The sequence below is a fragment of the Onychostruthus taczanowskii genome, unplaced genomic scaffold (assembly GCF_017590055.1).
Source record: "Onychostruthus taczanowskii isolate IOZ18803 unplaced genomic scaffold, ASM1759005v1 scaffold111, whole genome shotgun sequence".
In the NCBI taxonomy this organism is placed as follows: domain Eukaryota; kingdom Metazoa; phylum Chordata; class Aves; order Passeriformes; family Passeridae; genus Onychostruthus; species Onychostruthus taczanowskii.
In genome coordinates, this window is record NW_024497741.1 from 133,401 (window position 1) to 157,247 (window position 23,847).

Below are 23,847 nucleotides of genomic sequence, written 5' to 3' on the forward strand. Positions count from 1 at the left end.
CATCTGAACCACACAGACAAGTGATGCAGTGTTTGTGCCAACTCTGTGATTTCTGCCATCTTTATGCTTATATGCTTTAAGCAGGTGCTAGTGGACAAGCCATTCATAATCCATCATAAAAGATGGATTTAATGGCAGATCAGAGAAAATCCTGATCTACCATTAAGGTTTCTGAGGCAGGGTCAGGTTTATGTGATTATGACATTTTTCCTCCAGAATGAAGAATCCTAAATCACAATTAATTGTCTCCTCATACTATGGTTTTAGTGATTTCAAGAGTACCCAGATTTCAAACCCTTTAATCTGGATATTCTGGTAATGTAGAATCATCATCCTCATAATTTTATACTTCACCTGTGTGCATGTGAAAGGGACACATATTAAATTTTTTTTTTATTAAATTTTCTGATGCAATGGAGTTGTGTTTTATTGCTGCCTTTTTGCTACAGACTATCATTTTCAGGACTTAAAAAATCTGTTGCAAGATTTTATCAATTAGTCCCAGAGAGTTCAATTCAACAGGAGTTTCGTTCTCAAAACACCATCTCGGAAAATACTGACGTGCACATACAGCAATGTATTGTAGACTGGCTGCAAATGCAAATGAAAACAGTTGGTATTATGTCTGGTGAGAATACCTTCTTAATAGACTAAAATAATGAAATCTAAAGTGATAATTATGTGTCTATAGCTATACAAAATAGCTGCTTGCATTTATCTGTCTATAGCTATACAAAATAGCTGCTTGCATTTATCTGTCTGTATAGTCTGAACCTGTTGGCAAAGTGTGCCAGTAAGACTGATTAATACGACAGAGTGACATTCTAAGAGGTGAATGTAGTTTTTATTGCCATGTCATTTGACAGCTTCAAAGCATTTGTACATTAGAGTTTTTCTCACATAGAGACTATGTTGGTTGTCAGTGAGGTTTCTGTTTCCTTAGCTGGCTTGTTTTGTTTCTCAGTGTCAATTGTTCCAGTGGTATCCTAGTGCATTGATCATTCCCTGGAAGTCACCTCCTGAAAGGATCAAGACAAATCTTGTTCCATACTCCGATGCTCATGTTCATTCCAAACTCAACCTAACTTCTTACTGTTTTGCCTATCCTGACAAAAGTCAGTCCTAAAGTTAAAATACTTGCATTAAAAAAAACCCCAAAAAATATTTTCTTTCAAAGAAAATAAATGTAAGAGTTCATGTGTCTGCCCAGTTACATCAATTCTAAGAGTGATTCCTTTCTAAGCATAGGAAAATTAATAACCTAGAGACAGAAAACTGTGTAATAGCTTAGTGACTTTTTATTTATTCTCATAAATTGTTTAATTTTCCAGATGTTGCTTTTAGTGTTCACTGAAGATAAGTTACCTGCAGTTGAAGTTGTGTGAGCTAGCAAGGAAAAATTAAGATCCAGTTGAATGTTTCCACTTACATATTTACTAAAAAAAAGTTAGAAATTTTCTAGAAGTATTTTGAATTAGGCTTATTTCACAATGTGGAGATTTTGAGATATGAAGTCTGTTATAACAGAAGGAAAACAAAATTGATATAATGAAAAAGTGAGGAAAGAACACAGGCAAGAGGGGGAAGAAAGTATTTTAAAAGATTGTTGCCTGTCTTTTTCAGGAGGGGTTCCTAGGAAGTCGTGTGCTGTCCTGCAGAACCCTGGCTAATCTTCCATTCTCAAATTTACTTGTATTTGGCATTAAAGGAGGGGCAGGTGAGGATGATGCCTGCTTGCTCTTAATATAATATGCCTTTATTGGACACTCAGAAATGGACTTCAAATTAATACGTAAAGTAGACTTGCATGGGGAAATAACCTGAGTAGAAGTGGTCCATTAATTGAAAACCACTGAATTACACAGAAAAACTGGAGCTTTTTGCCTGTTACCAGCTCATTTCAGCCCTAAAGACAGTGTTTCTTTCCAACAATTAGTGAGGTATGAGCCACACTCAACCATGGTAACTGCTTGTGTTGTAAATGCTTGTGTTGTAAATGTAGTCATTAGCCATAGCTGGAAAAGTCAAGAGTGTGGTAATAAATTGTTGAAGTATATCCATGTCATGCCTAGAGTATCTGACGTTGTCATGGGCTGAAAGTTATAACAGCCTGTTGGAGATCTGTAATGTTCTGGCACAGAGGTTGATCATCTGGAATATCTGAAATTGAATTGTTAAACCCTAAAAACATCAATTCAAACCCTGAAAGGAAAGTAGAATAGAAGGCACAAGTATTGATTCTTAAAGTCTTCAAACACCCCAACCAGCTATTAAATCAACACAGGGATTCTGTCAATGGGAACTCAGTCCATAACAAATGGGCAACCTGTCTCTGCCAAATTTTAGACAAGTTCAAGTCCAGACATTTTTACTGTGAACTTTTTACTTTGGGCTTATCTGCAGGTCAATTCCCTACACAAAGAAAGGCACTAGCATTATTTCCTGACATCTGCAATAAGTCCAAATATTTTATGTTAGCCATAGATCTGCCTTTTGGGCGTTGTAAAATCTGTGGGTGCTGAAAGACATGAGCTGCTAGAACAATTTTTGTTTGGCCTGTTCTCTCAGCAAAGTGGTGCATGGCAATTAAAGAGAAAAGCATTGCATGGAATTTTAGTAAGAAATACTCAGATGAAGACTGGAAGCTTCCAAAACACAATCTTATGGCCTTCTCAGACTCTTTGGGTTGACTCTTGCAGCTGATTCACTAAATGTTCCCTTTAGAGTTCAAGAAGGAACTTAATTATTCAGAGTGAACTATAATTTCTGATTTGTATTTTACTCTAAAACTAGCATTGTTAAGAAACTGCTGGGGAGGGAGATCTGTGAGGCACTGTAACAACTTGTTATATGCACTACTGTTACATTTTAAAGTGTAGGAGGTAGTTCTCTTTCCTTCTCCTTCATTTGCTGTTCTTTTTCTGTCAAGAACCACAATAGTTTTAGAGTACAATTCTTTCTGAATATTGGTTGCAAGATACTCTCTGGCAGCTGAAAAACTCACGGCTTAAAAACTACTGAATGTTCACATCACTAGGACCAATCACTAAATGGTTGACTTAGTTCCTAATAGAGAATTTTTATTACTTTTTAGCAACAATTTTTAATGATACTCTAGTCCTCATTTACCTGTTACAAAAGAGGGAACAGTACTCTTCAACCTCTTCATGTTCTTCACCAGTGAACAAAATCCCTCTTCATACTCTCGTCCTCTTTCTTTTCCTTGCCTTGCTTTTCTTTGCCTGACCTAAATTGGTAAAGGAAAATTGCTGTTTTCTTTCAGTTCTTTCAGTGTCATCCAAGAAGATTAAACTTTTCAGACCTCCCCACACTGCTTGTATATTATGAATCATTCTTAATTCATAGGCTGCTGGATCAGCAGTTATTATAGAACTGTCCTATCTTTAATAATCGTTTTCACAAGGATTTTCATTTATCTTCATTTTAATTTTACATATTAGTTCAAAACCTTAAAAAAAGATCAAGCACTGCCATTTCCAGCTTTTTCCTCCCATGACAGGGGAAGACCCTCCCATCCTAAACCATTAGAAAAAGAGCTCTGTTTTACATCCAGTTGATGTTCTTTATCCTCAGGATGTTCCAGGGCTTTACAGGACCCCCACTGTGAGGAGGAGAAAAAAAAAATTTGTTTTATGCAAGGCTGATAATTTCTGTTTTACTGCATGTGTTAAAATTTTAATGCCAAAAGATAGTAATCTTTCCTGACCATTTTTAATTGTATCACATTGCAAGTAAATGACAAAAGAGTACTGCTTGAAGTTCTCCTTTAGTTTTCAGGCATGCACTCCTCCACCTACCTACAGCTTTCTATGGTTTGCCAGGCATCAGATTCCATAATCATAAAAACACCAATAATGTCCATAAATCCTAAGACGAATGGCAGGTTAATGATCTGTATTTTAGTGGCAGATGAAAAATCATGTAAATCATGTTAATGCACAGAAACATATTAGATTGGATCATATCTAATGACATAATCTTTCTGGGAAATAGATAAAACTTTCAGTCAAGACAGTCTGGGTCTGGCTATGGCTGTACTATCATTGCAGGGTGGTATGTAGAAGATAGGTCTTCCAACAGGGTAAATAGTAAGAGGTGCCAGGCATTCCATCATCATCCAGTGACCTGATAGTTAGGAGAAAATGTCCATGTTCTATGCAGAGATGCAGTTTTTTCTTCTATCAGGATAAGTCAAATAACCAGTTATCTACCCTTCCAGTAATTGAATAAACTTTGAAAAAGAAGCAAAAACCAGTTATATGGACTGTGGAATTCTACTTGCACTAAAAAAAGTTCTAACTGTTGTTAATAGAAATACAGACTGTGGGAGGACCATCTAATGTTCCTTGGTAGATCAGGTTATGGCTAGTCATGGTGGCTTAAATTTTGCGGGATTTTTAATTGGATGATTTATCATGTATGAATTCCATATTTCTTATTTGCCAGGCCATGTATCTCTGAACAAAATTGTTGAAGAGACTGACAGCTTGTATTATAGCTCATGCATTACTTAAAAAAAAATCTTGGCTTTTTCCTTAATTTTGTAACAAATTGCCACATGATGCAGGAACTTTTTGAGGCTTCATCAGTAATTTTAGTGTTCTCCATTTGGTACAAAAGCAAGAGAAATTCAGCACCTACCATGACTTCTATGTGATGGGTGGATTTCACCCCCAAATCTGTGCATTGGCCACATGTCTGCAGTGAAGCTGTTGCAATTAGTCTGACTCTTTACAGCAGTGTCTGCTTTTATGGACTGTTAAAGTCCAAGGTTAATGCTATCATCCATGGATCCTTTACCCTAACCTGTCCTTAATGCAATGTATTAGATTCTTAGTTTCCAATGTAGAGCCTCCTTTCCGTGCAAAGCCACACCTAGGGTCGTCAGAGCAAAGGAAGTTCTTGTAGGCAAGTTATGTTGCTAAAGTACATAAACCCACTTACAGATTTTCTCATCTATACCCCAACTACTGTGTTATGACTGGCTTGCTTTACATTTTACTGCACTCTGTACATTGTGCTCTGTCATCTCTCAAATAGGACTGCTCCAGGTAAATGTTAGGCACTATGTTTTCCCTGCACTCTGCAATGTGTAGTAATAAGTGCCTAGGGATAATATTAAGTATTGTTTCCACAATGCACTAGATTTCTGCGTTACTGGAGAAGAAGCAGTGGTTGAAGATACAGACCACTGTTTTTCATTAAGCAATTTTTAAGTTTGTAGTTTAAAAACAGCAGGCTAAGTATCTGCATTCATCCACAAATTATGTATGTTTAAATACAATTAAGGCAGTAAATTAAATTTCAAATCTTAAATTGTCTTGGTCAAAACACAAGAGAAAAGAGAGGGGAAAGCTTAATATGCCAAACTGGTTGAAAATGCAGTCTTCTGTGGAAAACACATGACTTACTAGGGAACTTGTTTTTTAAATATCTGTATTTTCATCTAAAAAGGTGCTTCTTCAAGACAAAAATTCAATTTGAAATATCTTCAAATAACTGAATGGTTTTGGCTTAAAACTCAAAATCATGATGGTGCATTGTAATGTCTTGTTGGAGCTGTAATTTTAAAACTTCACTAGTTCTTCCTTTTTTGGGGGCTGGGTCCTTAGGCTGACAGTATGTGTAATAATAATCTCCCCATTTTATAAACTCAGACACTTGAGGGATCTTGTATTATGTGGTTCTCTGTGAAGTTCAACAAAAACAGCTTGTTGAGGGGTTTTGTTTTGTTCCCTTTTTTATCAAAAAGAAACACTTTGAATGAAAAACATATTTTTATTCAAATACTTGGTTTTTCAGCAGACAGTCAAAATAGAATTTTTCAAACAACTGTATTATAGTCAGAACAAGTTTGACAAAATTTATGTTCTTGCCCTTTAAACAGTGAGTTACCTTGTACCATTGCTTTCTAGTGAGATCTTATGATATTTAAACTTTCCAGTTTTGTTCCTCAGCGAATAAAAACATCTTATCAAAATGAAATAACTTTTATTGGCCTGTATTTGAAGGAATGATTAGATGCAGTTTTTGTGGGTTAGAATGCATTATAAATACATAAATTCCTCAAACATGGGTGACTTTTAATGCCCTTGAATTATTTTCCAGTATACCTAGTTAGATCATGGCAACAAACTCATTGATATTTGGTCTGGAAGCAGAGGACTACGAAGTCAAATTAACTCTTCAAGTGCCTCCAAAATCTGAAGTAAAGTTTTTGCAAGAAAGAAATAGTTCAGAATTGCAAGATCTGTTCAAATTCAAATCATAGGAAGGGTTGAGTGTCTCCCTCAGTCATTAGGCCAAATTTTCACATCTGTATTAAAGCAAATTCTAAAAGATGAAAGAACTGACAAAGACTGATGGTTATGTTTACCTGTTGCTTACCAAATTCATCCACATACTCTGATACAATGGAGGCTTCTAACAGAGTCAGAGGTGGGATTAGTTGCAGAGGCTCATGACCACACTGTTCGGATGCAGTTTACTCTTTCAGAACATCCCTGTGCCCCTTTATTCTGGCTGGCAAGGAAGTGCGGGTGCTTTCTCTTTGTTTACTTGCCAAACCGGTTTGGGGAGGAGAAATTTAAGTAACTTCTGATCTTGTTTCCTCTCTGCTTTTCCTAAAACTCTCATTATGTAGCTAAGGTCATAATCTCAAACAGCCAGAAGGTAATGAGAAAATTGCTAATCTCATTGCTCTCCTGTTTGGTTGTCTCTTAGTTTAAGGGACTTACAGTTTCCTTGTTCTTGCAGTTTCTAATCAGATTTTAAAAGCAGTCTAAGATAATTTTTGGGATATGATTTTAAGTTCCTGTGAATTTACACAACAGAGGAGCAGCAAAGCCAAAAATATCAGTATAAATGTCAGCGGTTTGAAAGGTCACTTCTTCCCATTTCCCTACCAACGTCTTTAGTACAGAACAGTGACTTGTAATGTAGTCACACATCCTGTAGTTCATCCCTTTAGCTAAACAGTCCAATATAATAATAGAAAATGACTGTAGGAGGTGCTGATTTAGTTTTAGCAGGTATTAAGCCTCATTTTACTCGGAGCAGTGTAAATAGGAGTGACTCTGCTGCAGTTACAAGGCTAATACCACTGGAAGACTTATGAGGAGAGAGGGGAATCAGGCCTGGAGGGTTTCTTTCAATTTTTTAAAAAATTTTTCTCTTTATGGGGACATTAATGGTATAGGACCGATGATGGTGTTATGGCTTCTCCTGGAAACACAGTGCACACTCATTTATTAAAGTAGCTAGTATGTAGTATATCAGTCTCCTGAATCAGTGACAATAGGACAGTCCACTCCAATCCTGGTGCTGTTACATTGCTGGAATTCCTCTTGACTTTAATGAATGTGCTGTCAGTACAAGTGCTTGTCTACTCCACTGGTATTGCCAGCTGAATTGTATTTTCTCTTTATTATCGGTTATATACAACTTAATTGTCACCACATGATATGTTTTGCACACTGAATCATATTTATATTCAGAAAAATTGAATATTCATAAATACCTTCACACATCAGAGAATACGTCACATAACTAACCATGGTGCTAAGAATGTCGTGTGCACTTACCTTTCCAATACTCTTGTCAAAATGGGTGTGTGTGGCTTCTATATAGAGCACTCCCAGTCAACAGCAAGGCTAGAGGGAAAATGCCTTGCTTCAGGTCTTTTCATCCCCTATATGATTACAGAAGTTTGTGAATCAGAACACTATATTTAAGTTTTGTTTTATTTCATATCTAATTTTATTGGAGCTTTTTGCAATATTACTGTAGTCTCTCTTATTCTTCCTCAAAGTTGGTTGCATACAGAGAATTCCCATTATGTTTACAATCCTTTCTTTGCAGTCTTCTTTCTCTCCTGTGAATAGCTGATCTTCACTGCCTGTTTCTCAGTTTTCCCCTAGATATCATTGTGCAATCTCAAATGCTGGTTAACATTTCTTGTAACACTGATTAGTCATCTCTAATCTTTCATATCCTCCTTTTAACTAAGACAACCAGAGCCATAAACTGGAGGCTTTATGAGGAGAATAACCAAGAAATAAAGGCTGTTGTTCCTGCTATGAGTTTGCAGGATGTATTCTGAAAATGCAGTGACCCCAAAACCAAGCTGAGTGCTCTTAGGAGCACCCAGCTGAGCAGTGACTTCAAAGAATAGGAGAGAAAGCTTGACTCCTAGATTGAGTAAACTTGGAAAGGTGTCATTACCTGTGTAGGATGTCAGAGACCTTTACAGAGATACCGTGTCCAGCTGTGTTATCCACACTGCAGGATACTGAAGGATACCAAAATGTAGGAGCAACTAGATGTTTGACCCTAAAGATAGTGAAATATATTTTCAGCCTTAATTCAGTACCCTTCTAAGTAACAATGCTTCCTAAATAAGAATTCATCCTAAGTTAGAATGCTTCCTAAGTAAGAATGCATCACCTTAATCAAAGTTGTGAGTTGTTTTGTGGAAGTTCATTTGAGTTTTTCAAAGAAAACTTCATACAAGTGTCATAATGTCAATGCTGTTGGTCTGACTGACTAGTGCTCAGAGTCTTGGACTATGTTTTGTGCCAATATTACTTCCTCAGGATATCATTGTGGGGACTTAAGCAGCCTACAAAGTATTGTATGGGAAAACATCTGATGTCAGCTAGTGGACGAAACAGTGTGGTTTCATTGCTTACATTCGGGGCAGCTAGCCAGGAACTCCAGGGCTCTAATCCTGTCTCTGCTTTGGGCAGGGGTGTTGCAGTCTGGACAGATCAATGCAAACAGAAGAAAGGTTTCATCAGAGAGATAGTTGAGACAGCATCTGTATAATACAATACGGAGGTTTACAGACATATGCAGTATAGCAGGTGGAAATGAAGAAAAAGGTGTTGTATTGACCAATTGAAATAGTGGTATTTCTCTAAATGAAAAGGCACTCTTTTTTTTTTCAATTTTGCATGCCTTTTGTTTTGTTTGTTGATCTCAGTGTCTCAGTCATGTAAATCATGACATTGGATTTACATCTTTTTCCTTGCAACTGATTGATAACTTTAAAGATTCCTCCCCTTCATTCTGCAAACTATACCTGTCATTGTGTCATTGTAAAATATACATGTAGAACAAAAGCAAAAGAGGATAGGCTTCCTCCTTTGATGCAAGGGAGAGCCTGTGTCTTCTCCTGCAAGTTATCTTCATGAAAGTGTGCATACATATATGAAGCAAAATTACTAGTGCTCAAGGGTACTTGCTATGGGACTGTACTGTAGTTGTTTCCAAATGAGACCCAAGGCAAGCAGGTTTGTAAATACACAGGCTTTCCCACTCTTCCTTAGCCTGTGTTTGTTCCTCATGATTAAGGAAAACAAGTACTGCTAAAGGCCCTTGTGAACTACATTAATTATGCCAGTGGTTGATTGGTTTGGCCCCAAATGCTTTGTAACAAGAGGTAGATTTAATTAGCAACAGCTCTGATTGCAATAGCTTCACAACCTCCTGGGAGCATCATGCAGTGAGCTTGCTTTTGCATTATTGTCCAGACATTCAACAATGTTTAATTTTCCCAAATTAAAAAGAACACAAAGCATACAATGCATTATATGTAGAAACAATAATAGAGCTCTCTTCATGTAAGCGATAATAAAAATGTTTCCTTATTAGGTGACTGAATGTCAACATTGCTCTTTCTTGTGATGCTCATTGTAAAAGTTAAATATTTATAATCTGTTTTATTTGAACAGTACTGACAAAACTAGTCTTTTGAATTTTCTTCCTTAGTTGTAGAGAGCTTCAGAATAAATATGGCTTGAGGTAGTTGGGGAGATGAGATGGGAACAGGTCTGAAAGGGCTGGAAATACCGAGCAAACACCTTGAAAAATAACACTTTGGGAAACCTGCTCTTTACTCCTACACAGAATAGATTGCTGGGAAGTATTTTTGCAAGGCCTGTACCACTTATACAGGTAATTTGTGTGGCATGTTAAACACTCAAAATAATGATCTTCTGAGCAAAAGTAATCATGGTGAAGTAATCATGGATTGTAAAAGATTAAGGATCCTTAGACACTTTAAGACTCTCATTTCACTAGCTCAAAAGGCTTTGTTACTATGCATTATCTAAGAAGCCTTTAAAATTGTTCTGAATATTCTTAGGACCAACTTTTCTGCTGCTGATCCCTACTGTATGCAATTGAATGGTTCCAGTTCATTGGAGCAGAAATTTTGGCCTGGACTTTTTCAATATGGCTGTAGGTCTCCCATTCTTCAAAAGCATAGCAATGTTTCACTCTCACATCATATTTAGCATTATCTACTCTTTAGAATACTATTTCTTTTTGAAAACATAGATGAAAATGGGATGGAATTGGAATTTTTATTTTTAATTCAGATTGCCCTTGGTTTTTTCCAAAGTTTGAAGATAAAGCCAAGCCAAAGATTTGTCTTTGCTCTTGAAACCAAAGCACAGGCTGAGCTGTTTAACCATGGCCATATGACAAAAGAAAAAAAGAAAAGAAAGAGCAACATAAAACTGTATTAAAAGTTATTGGAGTTGAAAGAATTAATATTAGAACATTCTTACTGGCTTTTACTCTTTGGCTCATCCTTTTTATTGCACACAAAACTTTGCCAAAATCAGTAAGCAGTCTTTATGAATCCTGGAGATCTCCTGTTATGAATACTGACATCCTATGTGCTATATAAATAGTGTGCTGCAGGGCAAAGACCTGTACAACCTTTAATCTGAGATGAACCTTCAGCTTTATGCAGGGTTAAAGCAGTGCAGTTACCATTTGACCAGTCTTCATGTTGCCAAATCTCATACTGAGAAGAAGAGTTCTGGGAGCAGTATCATCAACAGATAATACCACCGTAGCACCTTAGAGAATATGTTTGTTGCTCTGTTAAAAGATTTTTCATTGCACAACACAGTCCTTGTAATTAGAGATGAGCAATGATATGTGTGCTCATTTTCCACCTGATTCTTGCCTTCTCTTTGATGAAATGAAGAAGAAATAAACAGTAGAAAAGTTTTTGATTCATCTGTCTCAGGTTAGCTTTTAAGGGTGTAATAATGTTTTCAGTATTACTACATTTTTTAAATTTTGGGATAGTTTAATCCAGGTAGGTTTTAAGGGTGCTTATCTGAGAGGTAATGGCAATGGTAACATAAACTTTTGTATTATGGCTGTTGAAGTAACTGCCTGAAATACTGAATGGAACATTTCTGTTTCAGGAGCCTGTTTAGTGTCTGTATTCCTGCTGAGTGCCAGAGGGCCAAATTCTTACCATTCATGCCCATCCAGTCTGCTATGAATTAGGCAAAGGTGCAGACAGTATTGACCATTTTGTAAGATGCTTTGACACATGTAAAGGAGACCTACCAAAATTCAAATTAATATTCTCTTATTTTTTTAACATATCTGCACATTTTTAAACTGTGCATCTCAGATCGCATTCCCATAAAACAGAAATCCTCCTGGCTCGTGCTGGCTTCTGCAAAAGTAGTGAGGGCTCTGTCTGTAATGTGGAAATGAGTTGATACTTAGAAAATTAAATGTCGGTGGAGTGCAGTCACCTCAGGCAGGAGTTAAGCAATAAGGCTGGAAAACGTTGCATGGTGCCAACAGTATTAGCGGTGTGAACCAGTAGCAGCAACATGACACCGGCTGCAGCCAGAGATGCCACTGTACACCTCTGAAAGGAAAATTATTTGGGTGCCTAAGGTCAAGTATCCCAAGTCATGTCCACACACTCAGTTTCCTAAATGAGGAAGAGAAACAGCTTCTGTGTCATGGAGGGGAAATGCTAGATGGATAAACATTCGTATAAGATGGCTGGGTTATTTAAGTGCCAAAGTATGAATGTAGGCACCCCTGTTTGCCTATTTTGTTTTTAAATTTTAGTACAGCTATTCAAACAAATATGTATCCTCAGCTTACCTGGCAAAGAGCTTCATTTTCACAGCTCTGTGGAAAAACTGAACCAGCTTTATTTTCACTTCAAATCTCTCTTGAAAAATGAGAGATTTTTCCACTGGCAGGAGACTCACATTTGCTGGTCAATATAGTCATAAAGCAAGAATGATAGCTTTGCGCAATTTTGTTTAATGAATGAGCCTTCAGATTGCTATAGCAAGCTGGCCAGCCAGCCACTCTTTTTGGGACAAGTCAGTGATTTTCATTTACTGTAATTTTGGGTGGTGGCTTTTTTGTTTGTTTGGTTTTGCAGTTTGAACACAGTGGGGGTGCTCTGCTATGGCATGATGAGGCAGCCGTATGTAACAATAATGGGTACCACTATTGCCTCTTATGTAGGAAAATCAGATTTCATCCCATTTGGCAAATAACTGCATTCAGATGTACCCTTGCAGAATGGGGCAGTCATTTGCACATTATCTTCTCTCATGTTAGGGAAGTCAAGTTAACAAAGCCTAGCAAGAACACCTGGAGATAATAATCCATCTCCCTTTAATTGAGCAAAAGCAGGATGAGGGATCTCATCTCTTCAGAAGATCAGATTTTCCATTCTCATTGTGAAGCCTGATGCCATGTCATTGACCATTTGGCTTTAAATGACTTTGATTTGTGTAAAGGTACTTTTTAAATATCCACTGAGGAAGACAGAGTGTAAACAGTCCTTGGATTATGCCTGATATTTTGCAAAGGCTTGCTATCACTTTCACGCACTGCTGTTAAAGATTCAACAAAAATATGCTGCTTTTGGTTTACTGCACTCTCACATTTCGTGGATGGTACAATAAAATATTTGACCTGGGAAATTCAATACAAAAATTTCGGCTATAATGCAAAATACATCTCTGAAGTAACTCCTATCTATAATCTCTATAATCTAATGTATACTCACTTCATGTTTCTCTCTTATTTATCTACTGTAGAAGTAAATGCTAATATTTAAATGTTTAGAATCTGATTCTGTCATGTTTATAAATGAAGACTAATTTCTGTGTGAGTTTTCAAGCTGGGACAGATCTCACACTACAGTTTTATTCAATCTGAGTAGTAATGGCAAAACAGAGAATTACATTTGGTTTCAAAGGTGTAGCTAGTTTGATCTCTTAATCTGTTCAACAGCAGTAAAGAGAAAAAGGATCACAAATGAATAGCTGTTTAATTTAAATTAGTTATAATTCTGTGAGAGGATAAATTTGAATACTTGCATAATGTTTCTCATCTGTTTAACCAAGAAGTTGTGCTAAAATAAATAAACAAGCAAGCAAAGGAACAACCAAATAGAATGCTAAAATAGCAGGCTTTTTGAGGCAAAACAGTTCTTTTTCTTTTGAAGTGACTGTGGTTATAGTCTTTCTCAGTAACTGTGGTTACAGGATTTCAAATCTTAAGAAAATAAAGAATTGTAGAGGTATGTGCAAAAACTTCCCTAAACCAGAAACTTTAAGAAAAAATCCCAGCAGAAAAGTGGGTTTGGATTTTGATTAAAGAGCAAGTCATCCCATTACACTTCAGACCTCTGTCTTATGCCCCCCCCCAAACTTTTGCCATTTGGTAGAACAGAATTTGTGTATTTCAGAAATCTTGATTTGATATAGGGCTACTTGGCTACTCGGACCCAGGGTAAAAGTTGAGAACATCTTGGTGTATCCCAGTAGATGATATTGCTTATGATTATACTCTTTTCAGGTAAAGCTAAATGGGGGCTAGTGGTGTCTGTATTTTGAATATTTTTTTCAATGTGCTCAGTGCATTTTCAGAGGATTTTCCTTGTGTATTGCAGTGTCTTTGCATATGAAACCACATAGATAAATGAGAGCATCTGTCTGTGATTTCTCCTTCTTTCTTCAATGGACTAAAGTGCATAAATTAATCATTAGGACTGTGTTAAAGCAATGAGCTTTTTGCTTTTTTAGCCACAATCATTGTCCCAAGCTCCAAAAGTGCAAAATAGTGATCAGCTGTACACTGCACACTTTCTGCAAATGCACACACGGGACCTGCAATATTTGGTTCCCACAAGTTTTTTCACAAATGAGAAAGAATATGGGTAGGAAAGTTGCCAGCTTCCTCCAGGCTTTGAGAACCCTCATGCTGATGCTCATCTGAACCTAACATAAATCAAAACATGTGGTGCCAGATGAGTATAAATGCTGTAATTTAGTCCTAGGTTTTGGTTGCCATCTAGATGTTGGGTCTAAGGTTGAGTGTTTATTAATGTTACCTATTCTTTACTATCAGTACTTGGTCCATGGACAAATATTAGGCTTAACTGGAAACATACTTGCATATGAATATATTCAGCTGAGATCTGATGTATTGTCCACTGAATTTAGTAGGTATTTTTCCATGGATTTTTACTGGGGGAAGCCCGGCCCACCTAAATACTCTTTGTTTGATCCAGGTTAATGAACAGCCTTTTTTAGAAGCTAGCAGCATGAGCAAATTAATTCTTGCATTTTTTTGTAGCGTTGAGCGGTACTTGATTTCAGTTAGAATCGAGGTTACTTGAAAGTGTCAAGATGTGGCAGGCAGAGAAATTCTTGTAAGAACAGTTGTTCTGATTTGAATAAAAACAATCTTAAAAAAGATTGGTGTGAGATGCCCGTTCTTTGGCCATGAGGGACAAGGAAACAGCTTACTGTACATAAAGGGTAAGAAGTTGGGATTCAAAGTGCATTATACCACTTCATCTACCTCTTCAGAGAAGGAATCTGTCATGTTAGAGAGTCTCTGGACAAAAGCTGGAAACCCTGAAAAAATAGAAAGCCATGGAATTACATTTCTCCTTTACTAAAATTAAATAATTTGGGGAATTTTTGTCATTTGTATTAGCTGTGCTTATAGCAGAAACAGAATTGATGGATTCTGGGTGATGAAACTGGTCAGCTAAGGTAAAGAACCTGTTAGTTTACTTTGAAAGGGCGTGTTTGCTTGAGTTGGATTGATGGAGCCACTGCTGTAGTAGACCATTTTGCCATTCAGTCAACTTCAACTCCTCTGCAGGAAGTGCATAGCTTGAATAGAAATTATCCCACTTCCCACTTTCCTTTCTAAAGTGAACATTCTGGTCATATGTGGAAATACAATTTGGTCTAATGTAAGTGGAATTCCATTCAACGAAACTTGAATACTGTGAAAACTAGTTAAAAATATAAAAACATACTGTGATCGGTTTCCTTGGGGTGTATCAACTTCACTGGTTCAAAGAGGGTTCATCTTAAGCAAATGGATCAAATTCTTATTCTCATGAGATGTCAGATTTCTTGGAAGGTTTCATGGGTATCAATAGGACGAGTATTTATCCATCCTAATCATGTTGTATTGAAATAAACTAGTAAAAGCCTGTGTAAATCAGTACTTGAAGTGCACTTAAATTTTGCTTAATTAACTAGGACATACAGATGATTTGAAGAACACTCTGATTAGCAATTTAAGTATGATTATATTCTGTCTGTATATCCTCCCAGAAACAGGGTAGAACTGCAATATTAACTGCCTGTTATGTTACACTGTACTACTCTAGAACTTGCTTATCACTTTTGGAAGTGTTTTCATTCACAGGTTTCTTGTTACCTGCTTTCTGTAGGGGACACTGAGCTTCAAGCCCTAATAAAACATCCATTTACCCTGAAAACCAGGCTGTCTAAATTGCCCTTTCATGGCCCATTATGATAATGAGAAAAGGAGGAAGAAGGAGCCAACTGAAAACAGAATTTCTTGGAGTGGATTCTATTTGTTATATACACATTGTGGGGTTAAGAAAGTTGGATGGAAGTGCTTGTATAGTGGCAGGAAATGTTAAAGTACCATACAGATGCCTCTGTAATTTTATGCACACTGACAACTTGTTCCTGTGGACCACACTGAAATTTAGACATAAATACAGCTATTTACATTTATGCAAAAAAACCCAACTCAAATTATTTGTAATCATGAAATTCCACACATTGGGAGAAGTTATGATAAGATACAGCAGAAAAACTGCTTGACTTTCTAAAATAAGGAGCCTGTTACAAGACTAACAAGATGATTATCCTAACATACATAAAAGAGCGCTCGGTGTTTTAGATATGCAATGGAAAAATGCACAGTTAAATAGATTATTCAGGATGACTTTTCCAGAAAAATCACTGCTATTCTCCTCTAGTACATTCCTTAGTAAACATTAACATTTTAGGTAGCCCATCACAGATGAGTAAATTAAGTCCTTAATAAATAAGGATTTAAATTTTTATATCCTATTAATATTGAGGTATTGTTCTTAAAAATTAATTGAGTTAATTTAAATTTTCTTGTAGAAAAATATTGTAAATTAACTTGATTTATTGAAATCCAGACTCTTTTCATGGGGAAGACTGGCAAAAAAAAAAAAGACCGAAGATTTTATACAAAACATGAAACTTTTCCTCCGAGTTTGTCATTAGCACTCATAAGCGTGTTTCTTACTGACAGAAGATTTCAGCAGCATTTCACCTTGTTGTAACGGATTGTAAAGGCATCTTAAACCAGAACATAAAAAATGTATTTAGCAACTAATCTTTAAAGTGAAAAGGGAAGAAATGGAATATCACTGTGACATAGGAAGTGTAACATACATTACATCTAAAGCATTTTTTTAAAGTGGCTCTTTGTCATGAGAAAGAATTTTACTTTGTCATTCAGAAATGGCCATTGGATGGATGACACAAAGGCTCTTGGTGTAAAACCAGTCAAAAAAGTGAATTTCTTTATATGATTGAAATGTCTGCTTTGAATCAGTAATGCTTATAAGCCTAAGTTAAAATGTAGTTTGGGTAGGAAATGCAGAAGGGAAAACCTGAAATAAATTACCCCAGCTAAGCTACAGCACTGGCTAACATGGTAGACTATGCAGAAAGGATTTTTTTTAGCCATGTTTATATTTTTTAATCATGTTTATAATTTTTACTAAGATGCTTGGAAATTATCTCTTTTTTTTCTGGCAAGGTAAAATTGAAGGAATTAAGTAAAATAACAACAGTGTAAGCACATTCCTTGAAAAGAAGAAACTGGAGTGTCCATGCTTTTCTGTTCCCAGAAGGAATGTTATTGTAGTAACACATTCCAGAGAAAGTTTGATGCATTTTAATGAGTAAGGTGTTTATCCTGCTTTTATTGTGGCATAGATCCTTTTCCATACTGTTCACTTTATGAACTTCTGGCATCCATCTGTTATGGTTCCAGTTCATAGTTGTCAGATTGTTTGGACAAGTTGTCAGAGATTTTCTAAGTTAATGACATTTATCACTGGTTCTCCTGGGAAATGAACATTTGTTGACCATGACTCTGCTGACATTACAAAGGCAATTATTTTCAGTGGTATGGTAGCTCTTATGATAAGAGCTCTCAGCATCACAGGGCTACAGTTGCATCTTTCCGCTACTCCTGTTGTAAATAATTGATAGAAAAGTCTGAAAGTAGATGAATGGCTCCCTCAGACAGGAAATCACACAAAGGATTAATGTTCTGGTTCTGGCAGGCAGGAATTATAGATAAGCACTTTAGACCAGTTTTCCTTTAGGTAGGATCAATGTTCTACTGGGGAAAACAAACAGGGAAGTAGTAATGGTAACACAAATGGTTGTGTCAAAAGTGTATAAAACATTAGGCTTCAGAAATTACTGTCCTGGCAGATGGCCTGATATCTGGTCTGAAGCTCATGAGCCATGGTGTAAGGGAGAAAAATGATAAGCTATTCTGCACTTTTGTTGAATGAATTTAATGAACTCTGTTCAGCAGATTTGTAATAAGACTCAGTCATTTGGCTCATAGAGAACTGACAAATGTAGTGTTTATCATATTCTTTTTTTTTCCTAATTTGTTAAAAATAATCTAGATTTTATCTGAAAACTAATTAAGTCCAGTGATGTGTTCCTCTGCTTGTTAAAATTTCCTATCTATAAGGGAAAGATAAGAAATTGAAAGTTTCAAGAAGGGGAAAGTTCTTTATCTTTAAACCTTCCTTTGATTACTGTCTGCTCTGTTTCCAGTCTCACTTCTGAGGTTAAGTTGAAGCAGTCCTCTGACTGTCCCTCCTAAAGCTATAAGCCACGTTTTCAGCCCTCTAGTGACATCTTCCCTGTAATTCTGCTTTTCTGTGCCTCTGAGATTTAAAACCTGACATAAGGGAATAAAAGGACCAGAAGAAACATGACCTAGTGCTAAAGATACAGATTTCTGGCTTGAGCAACAGCTTGTAGAAAATCTTGCCTCAGCAAGTCAACAGTAAAGACCAGTAATGTCTAACACTGTCACCTCACCTAAATCACCTCAATAGAGGTGACTGCACTGGCCCATGAATCAGCAGTGCAGTCCTTCATGGGTTGTTTCAATCAGTAGAAACTAGAGCTTCACAGAAATTAGAGAGCACAGCTTATGCCCACTGCTGAAAAAATTCATATCTGCTTCTGCACTGGGAATTTTCCATCACACCCACTCTGTTCAGACACATTTTGTTTATCTGGATGACCTGACTATGTGGTCTTTATACATCAGTGTATTTTCTAAACAAAGCTGGGAGCATACAAATGTATTTTTCATACAAAGCTGGGTTTTGAGGAGATAAGGCTACCTGCACATCTGCCATATTATGTTGCCAGTTACATACGCAAACCAAGAGAAGGTCACAGTAACTAATGGCATGGTCCCAAGGTTTATCAGTATGAAAGAGACATTAATTTAGTGGAGTTTAAAAAGTAACTTTCCTCTCTCTCTCTCATGGCACCCCCGGTGCTCTTTTTTGCTTGATTGTATACAAAACATAAAAAGTTAACAACAAAGCTAAGTGACGTGTTTTCTAGAGTTATCACAGCTTGTTATTTGATACTCATCATAATCCAGATTCACTGAGGGGAACATTTATTTTGGCTACTCTAGGAGGATGTTGGTGACAGATTTCTACTTTGTCAAACTATAGTTACTTCTGTGAAGGTTTCAACACACAAATAATTCCTACTTCCCTCTTTAAAAGAGTGTTTCTGTCCCTACTACAGTGATTCTCTAAGTACACTTTATTATCTAATCACTGGAAATTTGAGAGGTATTCAATATCTGTTTATGTCAGTGGGTAGACCAAGACAAAACCATACAAAATCATCAACTTATCTAGATACCCTGTTCAAATACTATATGAAACAAAAGAGGAAAATAAGTCAGCTAAATACCTCCATCTGTGCCTTATGTAATCAAGCTAGAAAGTGATATTCTCTTTCTTTAAACTTTTTACATGGATTGGAAAGAAAGTACACTGTTTTATAAATCAGGCCATTGTATAGATATAATTATGTGCCATTTAAAGTAAGAAGGTGTTTAGCTTCCTAGCACCTTTTGCCCTGCCAGAGAAGTCTGACTGATTTTGGACATTTACATATGAAGAAAGCTGTCAAGGAGCAGTATTGTTCTGGACATGATTAGTGAATTTCTGTTGGTGCCTGAAATTTGCAAAGCATTTTCTGAACTCTGTGGGTAAAAGAAAACAAGATTACCCTACAGCTGAAATTTGTTAAATGCACTGGAACATTCAGTCAGGATTCAACTTGTTTTTTGTGCACTGAACTATGAAAAGTTAAAAAGTAAATCCTTTAACTGCCTTGAAAGAAGAGCAAATATTACCCACTTTTTTTTTTTTTTTCAATTGTAACATTAAAATGACTGTTCTCTAACTGAAGAGACTCTCTTACTGATTCAAATTCTACTGGCTTGAAATTTTCCAGTTAGTAACTTGAATGTCTGCAGGGTCCTCAATATTCTTGCTTTTCAAATATTTAGTATTTTTTTCCTACTGGATCATGTGGGAATTATTTAGAAATGTATTTTTTAACAATCTACGTTTCAAATGATAGGTGATTTTAAAGTCCCTAGTAAAATAATGATTTGAATAAATAGTCTTTCTTATTTAATGTCTCTGAAGTTTCACATGTACTGGTTTATTAGTGACTAAAAATCCTCAGCAGAGGTGTTATTTTACTGGTGTAAACTGACAGGCATTCTCAGGCCCTGTGGTTTCTGCTCATTCCTCCTTGCCTCATAGTTTCATGCAAAAGCTGAGAATGTATAGATATGTAAGTTTTTCACACGTTCGGAAAGGTTTCAGACATACAGATTACGTGACATAAAAATGTACTGGTCTCGTGGGTTTTTACTTTCCAGAGCAAATGATACATTGCCAACACCAGAATCACAAGAAAAGAATGTGGAAGAATTCTCAGTGTTAAGAGGTTGTTTCAAAACTGGAAAAAACGAGCAGAATATAAACATCCAAATGAATATCGAGATGAATAATTCATTTAAGGAATCCTAAGCAGTTGGATTTTTACTATTACCTCTTGTTGTATTCCATTTTATTTAAATGGTATGCTCTGTCTCACGCCTCCGAAATGTATGGTATGTTCTAAGCCTGTGGTCCTGCCCTGAACCATGCTGTATCTGTCATCCCATTGGCCCAAGTCTGATTCCACGCCCACTTCAATTCCCCTCTTAAGCTGTGCTAGGAGATCAGTCGGTCTCTTAGCCCTTCCTCTCTCTCAGCCTCTTCCCCCCTCTTGCCCCTTCCCTCCCCGAGGCTCCCCCTCCCTCCCCCTTCTCCCCTTTTCCCTCAGTAGCCATGCTGTACCCGGGGTTGGGACCCCAAATAAACCTTCATCTGATCAGCACCCTCAGAAGCCGTGTGGAGTCTCCTTGCCTGCCTGCTTCTGCCAGCCAACTCACAGCCTAGGGGGCCCTCCGGGGACATCCCCGGGGTGCCCCACCTCTAAACGCACTGCTACAACCTCTGAAAAGAATCTGTACTTTACGGACTGTGGAGGATTTTTTTTAAGGTCACAAAGTATATGCTTATCCATAGATTACCTCAAGTATAGGAAAGAGGTGTTCAAAATACTGTTAGGACTATAAAATGAAGGAGGTGCATGAACAGGGAACTAAAGTTTTTAACAATATATAGCCTAAACCAATGTACCTGGTATTTGAGCTGTAGCAAGACTTCACAAAGAAAATCCTTATATGCAATCAAAGAAAGACATAAAATCTGTTTGATAAATTGAGTAGGTTCTTTCCATCTATCTTCAGTACTTTTTCTTTTCCATTCAAAAGCATCATCATGTGATCAAGAACTTCAGTCAGCCCTGGAGGAAGCAAAGCAGCCCCAGAAGGACAATGTGTTCATTCCAGACTGTGCTCAGGGTGGCCTCTACAAACCAGTGCAGTGCCATCCTTCCACAGGCTACTGCTGGTGTGTTCTGGTGGATACAGGACGTCCCATCCCTGGTACATCAACCAGGTAAGGGAGTACATATTCAGTTCTCAAAAGCTGTGGTAAGAACATACCCTAATGTCCATGGGCTACCCTGTGGATTTCTGTTGCTGACGGAATTATGTCATATAAGTTTTTTCCACTATAAAGTGAAATATTTTGAGACATCACAAATTAGGGCCAGATGGCCATAGACTCTTTCACTTCAATGGCACAGGCAGTTTGCCATCCTAGTCCTCTTCTTTACTCCTTTTTTGTGCTAGGAATCCAAGACTTGAAGCATATAATGAATAATCTCAGAGGAAATCCTACACTCCTTATCCTGAATATAAAAGAGGCAACCGAGATGGTCTGTGACATAAACCACGTCCAACCTCAGAAATGCTTAGTTATTTTGTTATTTTTGTAGCAACCTCCTCATATGATGGGCTTTGATGGAGCAACTCCTTGGGAATCCATAGCAAGGAAATATCATTTTAGTGTGTTATTAATAGAAGGTTGCAGTTCAGTCATCTCAGCTGAGCCGGATGCATGGTAAATTATTGTAAGCCACATAGTGCAGATTTAGGCAAAGCACTTATCAGATTCCAAAGGTTGTTTTTTAGGTTGGTTATTAATGTTTAGCCCTTGTAGGAATGCTATAGAAGCTCATATGGAGCTGGCAGGCAGTATAGGTATCTTGATGCAATCATAACTCTTTTATAACATAAGCAAAATCTCTTTTATCATTTGCATAAGGTTTGTGAAAGAAACATGCGTTATAAGCCACTTGCCGTAAAATGGTATATTCTTGGGGAGGATAGTTTCATGTATTCTTCAAGTGCTAAGTTATTGCTAGCTGTTTATACCATAGTTTAGACTATGCCAATTACAGTGCCATCTGATGTGGACTTGATGATCTTAGAGGTCTTTTCCAACCTTAAGGATTCTTTGATTTTATCACTTAAAGTTGCTGTTGATCAACTGTTTCTGCCAAGTTGAGGTCCACAAATGGTCAAAACATAATAGCCTAAATTTGATCCTAAAACTGTAGGAACATGATACATATTGTATGAGTATCTAAAGATGACTTCTAGAGATTCCAGATATTCCCTTTTATGCTCTTTCTCTGCTCTCCACTCCTAGGTTTAGTCACTGTTTCTTCTTTTTAGTCCTAATCGTTCTTTGAATTATTATCTTAAATAATTTTAGTCCCTCTTCCCTAATTTGAGTCCAAATCATCTTTTTGTGCTCATCAAGCAATGGGGCTTCTGCTGAGGTTTTGTTTTTGTTGGGTTTTGGGTGGTCTACTTTTTATTTTTATTTTCGTTTTAGTTTGGGTTTTCTTCTTGTAGATTTTTGGTTTGGGATTTTTTGGGGGGGAGGGTTTGTGGTGTTGTTTCTTTTTCTTTTTTCTCCTTTTTTTTTTTTTTTTGTTTTTGGTTTTGGTTTTGGTTTTTTGTGTGTGTTTTAGTTCTTATTGATATGATTTTATTATAGAGTCACAGAATAGCTGAGATTGGTAGGGGTCTCCAGAGGTTTTCTGATCCAATCCCCTTACTCAAAGCAAGATCATCTATAGTAGATTGCTCAGGACTATGTCCAGCTTATTCTGAGAATTGCTAAGAATGAAGAATCCATAACCTCTCTAGGCAGCCTGTTTTAGTGTTTGATCACCATCATAGTTAAAAATAAGTTTTTTCTTATCTTTACATGAAATTTTCAGTATTTTATTTTGTGCCCACTGCCTTTTTTTCTGCCACTCGACATCAGCAAGAAGATTATAACTTCCCTTTCATTATTTTCCTCTTTGGATACTTAGAGACAACATTAAGATCTCCTGTGAGCCTTCTGTTCTCCATGGTGAATATTGTCAGCATCCTTTTCTTACTATAGCAAATGCTCCAGTCCCTTAATCACATTCATGGCCCTTTGCTAGACCCAGTATGTCCATGTCTCTGTTAGGGGAGCTCAGAGCTGTACACGACATTGTAGATAAGTCTCATTCTCCCATTGTGAATGAGAGGGCAAGGATCTCTGCCCTTTACCAGATGGCAGTATTTTTTCTAATGCAACTCTGGAGGCTATTTGCCTTCTTTGCTGCCTTATACTCAGCATCCATCAGAAATCCCAGGTTCCTGCTTCAAAGTTGCTTTCCAGCTGGTTGATCCCATACTGCACTGATGCAGGGAGTAAATCTGTGCCAGGGGTAAGAATTTTGCATTCTTTTTTTTACTTCATGAGATTCCTGCCAACGCATTTCTGCAATCTGTTGCAGTTCCTCTGAAAGGCAGCACAACTGTCTTGTATACCAGGTGCTTCCTCCCAGTTTTGTGTAATCTGCAAACTTACTAAAGTTGTTCCATGTCCCAGTGTCCTGGTCATTAAGGAAAAGATTAAACAATATTGTTTAACAATAAACAAGCTTTGGGGCACTCCACTGGTGGCTGGCTTCCAGCTGAAATATTGCTGCTCATCCCAACTGTTTGAAACTGGCTGTTCAGCCAGCTTTCAACACACCTTACTGTTCACTTGTTTCACACATACTTCAGCAGTTTGTCTATGAGAATGTGCTCAGAGACAGTGTCAAAAGCCTAGCTAAAATTAAGATA

The 23,847-nt window shown here is 37.0% G+C and overlaps 1 protein-coding gene across 4 annotated transcripts in view; it reads left to right on the forward strand.

Annotated features, from left to right (window-relative positions):
- SMOC2 (SPARC related modular calcium binding 2) overlaps positions 1 to 23,847 on the forward strand; it is a 145,288-nt gene that overhangs the window by 79,605 nt on the left and 41,836 nt on the right. For all 4 annotated transcript variants that reach the window (XM_041424421.1, XM_041424414.1, XM_041424429.1 and 1 more), the window contains exon 8: positions 21,097 to 21,283. In XM_041424421.1, the coding sequence (XP_041280355.1) occupies positions 21,097 to 21,283 (187 nt within the window). The remainder of the gene's footprint in view (positions 1 to 21,096; positions 21,284 to 23,847) is intronic.